This window comes from Orycteropus afer, unplaced genomic scaffold, assembly GCF_000298275.1.
Source record: "Orycteropus afer afer isolate SDZICR_OR568_19922 unplaced genomic scaffold, OryAfe1.0 scaffold00893, whole genome shotgun sequence".
Lineage (NCBI taxonomy): Eukaryota > Metazoa > Chordata > Mammalia > Tubulidentata > Orycteropodidae > Orycteropus > Orycteropus afer.
The window spans coordinates 97,282-106,397 of NW_006922480.1; the positions used below are offsets into that span (position 1 = coordinate 97,282).

General features: G+C 34.8%; 1 protein-coding gene across 1 annotated transcript in view; it reads left to right on the top strand.

The window, feature by feature from the left end:
* LOC103212241 (probable C-mannosyltransferase DPY19L2) overlaps positions 1-9,116 on the top strand; it is a gene marked incomplete at its 5' end in the record, with an annotated part of 130,002 nt that overhangs the window by 89,254 nt on the left and 31,632 nt on the right. Inside the window, one exon of the mRNA XM_007958243.1 lies at positions 2,000-2,046. Within this exon, the coding sequence (XP_007956434.1) occupies positions 2,000-2,046 (47 nt within the window). The remainder of the gene's footprint in view (positions 1-1,999; positions 2,047-9,116) is intronic.

Here is a 9,116-nt window from a genome sequence, read left to right on the forward strand (position 1 = left end):
TATTTCTATTACCTGTTCTTTCTTGGGGAGGTTTCCTGGTTCTTTAGTTTGATCATTTGCTTGCACTATCTTGTTTTGTTTCTTTCTTTGATTTGAGGATGTCTGTTGTTTCCAAAACATTTTGGAGTCTACATTTTGGAGTTATTTGTTGATTATGTGTTACTTTGTTTTATCCTGATTTTTTGTTTTGATATATCCTGGCAGGCAGATTGGGCATGCTTCTTAGCTCCCTAGTTTGGCAGCACTGGGATGTTCCTCACTGTCTTTAGGTGGGTGGTGTAACTGGTGGGAGTGTAGACATGGGTCTCTGTTTGCTTGTTGTGAAGAGCAGCTTCAGGTAGTGTGAGCAGGTGTTGTCCATGTCTGTTGTTTATCCAGTGGTGCAGGAGAAGGTAGAGACACTTACCTCTTGAGTGGGATGGTAGGGGATAGGTGTGGTATGTATGGTTGAATAGTGGGAAAAGAATGTCCATCTCTCACTGGATGGGGCAGAGAAAAAAAAGAATGAGTGAAAAATGAAGGAAGAAGAAGAGAAAGAGAAAAAAATGAATAAAAGGGAAGAAGGAGTGGAAAAAAGAAAATGGGGGTGGGGATGATGGGGTAATGTGACAATGGTTGCCTGTGCTTCTAAGTTGGTGGGGACATGGACCTGTTCACTGGGACTCATGCTGCTGGCCTCAGTAGTGGCAGGTGGCTGTCACATAATCCATGAGAATGTGTACCCACAGAGACTATAGGAGCCTGATACATAGCATGCATGTGCACCTGTAACAGCAGAGACTGCCACAGTTCATGCTCTGTGAAAGTACACCCTGTCAATCATGATGGAGAAAGCAAGAGGATGTGCTTCTCCAGTTGTTGTTCACTGGCATGTGCCCAGCATACTTCCAGTCAATCACAACTGATTTCCCAGCTCCTGGCATAACTCAATCAAGGGATAGCCCATCCAGAGTCCAGACTCTCCAACTACCACCCTACAGACCTTCCTCTCCACATGGGTCCTTGACCCAAATGACTAATGCTTACTACTAGTGAGTTGTTTCATCCCCATTTACTGGCTGAATCCTTGTTCTGCAATAACCTGTGCTACTGGAATTCTTGGCCTGCTTCCCTGCACTTTCTTTTCCCAAGTCCAGTTCATATTCTTCTCGCCTTCTTTCACTCCAGACCTAGCCACCGCGTGTCTCTGTCACAATGTGGCTTCTGTGAAGTTGACTTCCCTTCACCTGTATAGTTACCTCCTGTGTCACAAAATGGAAATGCTGTGTTGGGTCTCTACTCTCTCTCTCCTCAACCACTGTTCTCGTTCTGTCTTCTTTTCCAATTGGTGTTTAATCCAATTCTTTATCCTCTCATATGATGCTCAGACTTTTAAGATTATCTAAGATTATCATCTGTATCATCTGTATCTTGTTCACTTTTTTTTTTTTTTTTTGCATCTCTGTTGTAGAGGGATTGTGCAGAGTGTGTTACCAGGACACCATTTTGTTTACTCCTGCTCATCTAGTACTTTTTTTTAAACCTCTGGCCACCCTCATCCCCCTATTTTCCCAGAAACTTCCTTTCTAGGGGATGAGGGGGATGGCCCAGTGAGGGCTAGTACTTTTTGATGAATGCTCTTCAGTTTTCCATAGTGGTCACTTTAAGTTGAGAGAGAGATCAGTCAAGTAAATAGATATGCCCATAAGCAATTTTATAACAATCAGGAGTTTTGAGTAAAGTCTAAATATGCACATATGCACACATGTGGATGAATGGATGCTAGGTAGATATTCCTACTTTGCATCATCTACTCAAACCCTCTTATTGTGTAGAACAGGAAATTTTAACTTGGACTTGTCTGTGGCAGAGCTGGGACTAAACTTTTCTTAGTGCTAGCAAGTCAGGACTCAGCTGTAACATTTAAAAATTCTAGTTTGGTGTGTTTTATATTAATCAGAGCATTTTAAATGTTGTATAATTTCTTTAAAAAGTTACATTGATTTGATTCTATTCACAGATCGTTCGTGATATTCTGTGTGTCTTAAGTAAAAACACTTATCTAAGGTAATTATATCATAATTGTTTTTAAAACGTACTATATTAAATTATTCAGTAGCTTACTATAATATTAAATTTTCAAATGGATGTAAATTAAGCTTCACCATTATGATGAAAAAGGGAGATATGAAACAAACAGGATGTTTTACTTGAAAAAAAAAGACTGAAGGATTTATTTTTATGTATTTCTTTTATGTACTATATTTGGAGTTGTTTCTAAGATATTTATATTTTGTATTGGCTCAGAATTAAAATTAATTCAGTTTAGTTTAAATAGATCACTAGAACTAAAAGTCAGCAACCAGAAGTATGCTAAAGTTTCATTTTGTGTATGCTTGTATTTTTAGTTATCTATTTACTTTTAAAGAAATTATTTTTCTGAATATTAACTATTTTTTTCTAGATTTGTTCTTAAAAAATGTTATTGTTTCGCATATTTTGTGGGTTTAGTAAAGTCACTAGAATTAAGGCATAAATAGATGCCAACAGAATATAACATGATTCATAAATCACACATTGCTACAGGACACAAGAAGTAAATTGTGAAGAAAACTTCCTTCTGAGGGAACTCTTATCTCACATTATATTTAATATTTATAGGTATGTTATTTGATTTTTTTATTTAATGAACTTTATTTTTTAGAAAAGTTTTAAATTTGTAGAAAAGTTGTGAAGATAGTACAGAGAATTTCCATGAACCCCACATCCCATGCTTGTATTTTTCTTAAGCAATATTATATGATTGCCAGAAGAGCTAATATCTTACGGCGTATTTGTTGGAATCATTTTCAAAAGCTGGAGGGTAATAGACCCATTCTACTTTGTTCTGGTCAGATGGAGCTCAGGTGAATATGTCCTGAGGTTCTAAAAGGTGTGTGTTCAGAGCCCTGACGAACATTCACATAGAATACTTGAAGGACTTGAGAGAATTAATTGGATAGTAGATTTGGGGTACATAGCAGCTGTCTTCAAATACTTGAGAGGATAATATGGACAAGAACTGACTTGAGGGCAAATGGGTCAGAGATTCTTGGTTCAAAATACAAAAGCTTTTCTCAGTTATTGCAAACCTGAAGTGAAATCTTGTATGTGTGTAAGGATAGAGGAGTAATTTAAACCACAAAAATAATGCTTGTTTGTAGTATTTCAATAATTTAGGCAAAACAGAAGCATACCTAAAAAAGGAGGATAAGTTTCCCTTTCTTATATCTACTCCTCAGAGATACTAATTGTAAACAGTTTTGTATGTAGCCTTCTAGACAAGATATACATGGACAATATATTTTTTTAAATACGGAATTGCAGTATTCTTTTTATTCTGAAACTTGTTATTTTTATTTAACTGTATGTCTTGGGTGTCTGGATAGATCTCCCTCATAATTTGTAATGGTCTTAGCATTCTATAGTTCATCATTATGATAAACCATATCGATTTAACCACACTCCCTATCAATAGACATTTATATTTACCATTGTGTCATAACAACCAATACTATGTGTAATGAATATCCTTGTACATCTTTGTGTACTTTGTCTGTTATTGATGTAGAATACTGAAATAGGATTGCTGAATTATAAGGAATGAATATTTTGCAATTTGATAAATACTGAGAAATTGTAGTGATGATAGTACCCACTTCCCTGAAGCCTGCTAAAACACCAGTGTTATCAATCTTTTAACTATTTTCTATTGAATACTAAAAATAGTAACCCACTTTATAATTCTTCACTTGCTAGTAAAATTTTGCATCCTTTCATATGTCTATAGTCTGTCTTACATTTCTTCTTGACCTTTTAAATGTATTTGCAGGATTTTGTAATATTACAGCTATCAACCTTTTGTCTATTGTGTGTATGACATGGCTCCTTCCGGGATGTCAGTTTACGGTTCATGTATGATATTTGCTTTAGTTAATGCAGTCACATCTATCAACTTTCTGCATTTTTTTTGGGGGGGAAGGAAGGTCAATTTTTTTTGCTAGAACACATCCCACATCAAAATTTAAAACATGCTTTTATAATTTTCTACCTTACGTGGATCATTAATCATTCTTGCATTACTTTTGTGATGTGGTGAGATATGGGAATCTACCCTTTTGTCCCCCTCCAAGTGACATATTATTCTGACACAAAATTGTATAATCATTTTCTCAATCACTTGAAATGTCAGTTTTTGTCACATGCTTATAAATTCTCATATGGACATGAGTCTGTTTCAAATTCTTTCTTTTGTTCATGTTTGTTTCTGAGCCTGAACCAAACTATTTCAATTTCTCCCTCTCCTTCTAACCCCATTTATTAGTATCCTTCCATTTGCTTACATTTACCTTTTCAGGTAAACATTGCAATAAATGTGCTTAGCATTCTCCCTGCCCTCAACCCGTCACTATAGTCTTTTTTATTGAAAATGCTTTAGATGAATTAAAAAATAATTTAATATTGATAAAATTGAGTCTTCAATCCAAGAATATGATGTATCTCTGATTAACAGCTGTAGGCAAGGAATTTTACCACTCTGTGCCCCACTTTCATCATCAGTAATCAGTGATAATAATACAATGAGTAGTTTTATGTATTACTAGAGTTAGTACATGTTAAGTAGTCAGAATGCTGTTTTATTTTTTAATAATTATTACACTTTTGTAAAACTTTATCCTTTTATTTCTGTGAGTTTTGCTAAGTCTTTCTTCTGGACTTTGTTGGGTTTTGTTTTGTTTTTGCTACAGAAAGTGATAATTTTTAAACATATTTGGTAATTTGTCATTGATAGTTTATAGGAATCTATTGATTTTTATACATAAATTTTGTATCCAGCTGTATTGCCAAATCTTCTTTTTAGTTTCGTAGTGTTTTGATTGATGCTCTGGATCTTCTACACAAGTAATCATATAAACTTCAAGTAATGATCATTTTCAATATTTATCTCTTTTTTCTTGTCTTATAGTATTGGGTAAAACTTTCAGAACATCACTGAATAATGAAAATGACTATGGCTTTGTCCTCTGTTCTTGTTTTGTTTCTGAATCTATGGTGAATTCCTTTAGCGGTTCATTTGTCTGCTTACTATTAGTATGTAGTAGATGGCCTTTACTTAAAGAGGCTCCTTTCTAGGCTATTTAAACCAACATAATATTTAAACTTAAAGATGTATATTGAAAATACATGGTGAGTTATATATTGTATTGTTGTGTTGTTGTTATGTGCCGTCGAGTCGGACCTGACTCATAACGAACCCTCCTTGGGTTTCCAAGGCAGAAAGTTGTAAAATTTGGATGTTGAATTTTGTAAACTTGCTTTAAAATATTAGGATCATTATATGATATATTTATCATATTTACTTTATTGATAACTACACTAATAGGTTTCTCTTTTTTCTCAAATATATTTTATTTCTTTGCTACCTTACTGTCATAACTCTATCAATTTAAAGACAGCTAAACTTGAAGCTGTCAAGCTTGAGTGGACAAGCTATCCCCTTCATCTAATCTTTTGCACAAAACTGAGTCACTTTTTTCAAAGACCTTTTAAAATCCCAACTCTTATTTTCCCAAACTTCTCTATTAATACTTCTCATTTCTACTTCCCTCTGCCACATGGCTCAATGCATTGATTGATTGATTGATTGATTGACTGATTGATTGTAGTGTCCCTTCCCCATCTCTCCCACCTCTGGTAACCAACAAAGAAAGTTTCCTTCATATATAAACCTTTCCTTGACTTTTTGCAATAATGAACTAATACTGTATTTGTCCTGTGTTGACTTGTTTCTTGTAATGTCCTCCAAGTTCATCCATGTTATGTTGCGTTTTGCAGATTCTACATTATTCTTTAGTGTTGCGTAGTATTCCATTGTGTATATATACCATAGTTCGGTTATCCATTCTTCTGTTGATGAGCACCTAGATTGTTTCCATCTTTTTGTTACTGTAAACAGTGCTGTGATGAACATGAATGTGCATGTATCTGTTTTTGTCATGGCTCTCACTTCTTCAGGATATATACCTAGTAATGGGATTGCTGGAACAAATGGTATTTCTAATTCCAGCTTTTTAAGGAATTGCCATACTGTTTTCCGCAGTGGTTGTATTATTTTATACTCCCACCAGCAGTGTATGAGTCCCAGTCTCTCCACATCTCACTAGCTTTGTTATTTTCTGTCTTGTTGAATTTTGCCATTAGTGCTGGGGTGAGATGGTATCTCATTTTATTTTGATTTGCATCTCTCTGATGGCTAATGATCATGAGCATTTCTTCATGCATTTGCTAGCCACCTGAATATCTTCTTTGGTGAAGTGTCTAGTCATGTCTTCTGCCCATTTTTAAATTGGATTGTTAATTTTTTTGTTGTTGAGGTGTTGAAGTTTTCTATAAATTTTAGAGATAAGTTTTCTATAAATTTTAGAGATAAATTTAGAGATAAGTTCCTACGTATCTCAGATACATTGTTGCTGAGTATATTTTCCCAATCTTTAGGTTCTCTTTTTACTCTTTTGGGTAAGTTTTTTGAAGCACATAAAAATTTAATTTTCAGAAGGTCCCAGGCATCTAGTTTATCTTCAGCTGTTTGTGCATTTTGGGTTATGCTCGGTAGTATTTGTACCATAAATTAGGGCCCCTAAATTTTGTCTTTTCAGTTCTGTTAGAGTCTGTTTTATTTATTTAGGAACTCTTTCATTGGGTACATAGATATTTATTATTGTTATGTCCTCTTGTTCAATTGATCCTTTAATCATTGCCTAAGGTATTTGACTGCTAAGCAGAAGGCTGGCAGTTCAAACCCACCAGCCACTCCCCGGAAGGAAGGTTGAGCAATCTACTTCTGTAGTGATATCACCTTGGAAACCTAAGGAGGGGTCGCTCTGAGTCAGACCTGACTCGATGGCAGTGGGTGGGTTCCTTGTCTCTTATGGTGGTTTTTGTCTCAAAGTCCATTTTATCAGAAATTAATATTGCCACTCCTGCTCCTTTATGGTTGCCATTTGTTTGATGTATCTTTTTCCAGCCTTTGAATTTTAGTGTATTTTTGTCTTTCTCTCTAAGGTGTGCTTCTTGTAGATAACATATTGTTGGATTATGTTTTCTTATCCAGTCTACAACTCTCCATCCCTTGAGTGGCGCATTTAATCCATTGACATTCAGTGTAATTATCTACAAGTATGAATTTGTTGCTGTCATTTTGTTGTGTTTTTCATAGTTTTGCTGATTTCTTTGTTCCATATAATTTTCTGTGCTGAGCTTGTTTTGTTTATAAACCATGTTATCACTTCCTTCATTGCTATTGTTTTAGAATTTGCTAAATATCATGCTGGTCCTCTTCTTTATTTTGATGTGAAGATTTATTATTTTTCCTTTGATAATTATTTGATACTATTTGATAATAATTTTCTTTCCAAGTTTAGGACAGTCCGTTCTATCTTTTAGTTGTCTTGACTTCCCTACCATTTAGAAGTTCTGTAACTACACAACTTTTCACTCTTTTTACTTTGTAATTGTCTTCATTTGTCAATTGATGTCTCTGGCTCCCTGTGTACAATCTTGTAGGCTTATTTACTTTGGATCTTTCCATTACTGGGTTGGTTTATGAGTTATATCATCATGTTTGTTAATTGTTGATTGCTGTTTGCTGTTGTTGGTTCTCTGTCCAAAGAGACTCCCTTGAGCATCTCTTGTAAGCTTGGTCTGTTTTTAACAAATTCCCTTAATTTCTGCTTATATGGAAATGTCCTAATTTCACCACCATATTTGAGGAACAATTTTGCTGGGTATATAATTCTTGGTTGAAAAGTTTTTTTCTTTTTGTGTTTTATACATTCCATCCCATTGTCTTCTCACCTATATGGTTTCTGCTGAGAAATCTGAGGTTAGTCTTACTGGTTTCCCCTTGTAGATAACTTTTTGTTTTTCCTGTGCTGCTTTCAGAATTCTTTCTTTGTCTTTGACTTTGGTGAGTTTGAGGATGATATGTCTTGGTGATTTTCTTTTGGAGTCTATCCTGTTTGAGGTTTGTTAGACTTCTTGAATAGATATATTCTCATCTTTTATCATACCAGGGAAATTCTCTACCAACAAATCTTTGACAATTTTATCTGTGGTTTTATTTGTTTCTTCCTGTTCTGGAATTCCTATTACACATAGGTTATTCCTTTTGATGATATCCTACGTGAACCTGATGCATTCTTCATTTTGTTTTGATCATTTTTTTCTGATTGATCCCTTTCCAAAGAAGTATTGAGATATTTGTCTTTAATCTCACTAATTCTGTCTTCCATTGATTCAGTTCTACTCCTTTGCCCATTCAGTTTGTTATCTATCTGAAAATTTAGTATTAATCTTCTGGATTTCTATCTGTAGGTTTTGTATCATTTCTAATTTTTCTTTTATTTTGTCATTTTGTTCTTGTATTGTCTTTCAAAATTGTTCTAGGGTTTTTTCTGTGTTTTCCTAAATTTTGTCAGTGTTTTCCTTGATCTGTCTTTCAATCCATTGAAGGTACCTAAAAATAATTCTTTTGAATTCCTTATTAGGGAGTTCCAATGCTTCTTCTTCCTCAGGGATGTGTTCTGGGTCTGTATACTGGTCCCTTGTTTCTCCTGCTTTATCTTGCTTCTTTGTGTGGGCTGTGATGTTCTGTTGTCTCTAAGACATTGTGACATTTTTGTGTTTGTATTTAATTGGTGACTGTAAGTTGGAGTGACTTACCCACTATTTTCATTTTCTTTGTATGTGATTTAAGTAAGCAGTGTACTGTGCTCCTCTATTCACTAGTTAGCAGCACTTATATACTCACCACCTGTCTCCTTTCTCATTGTCAGCCTCCTGTATGTCCATGCCCTCCTTGGCAAATGGAGCCTATTCGTAAATCCTGTTTTCATTCCAGTTTTTCCACTAGTTGTTGCCTAATCCATTTCTGTATACTTCCTTTCAAAGCTCAGAGTTCCAGGATTATCTTCTGTATCTCTGTCAACCAGTTCTGTTTTCTTTGTTAAAGAAGGTCTGTGTAGCTTATCTGCCTGTTCTGCCATCTTACTGGAAGACTACTAATAGGTTTCTTAATGTTAATCATTGCTGAACACCTA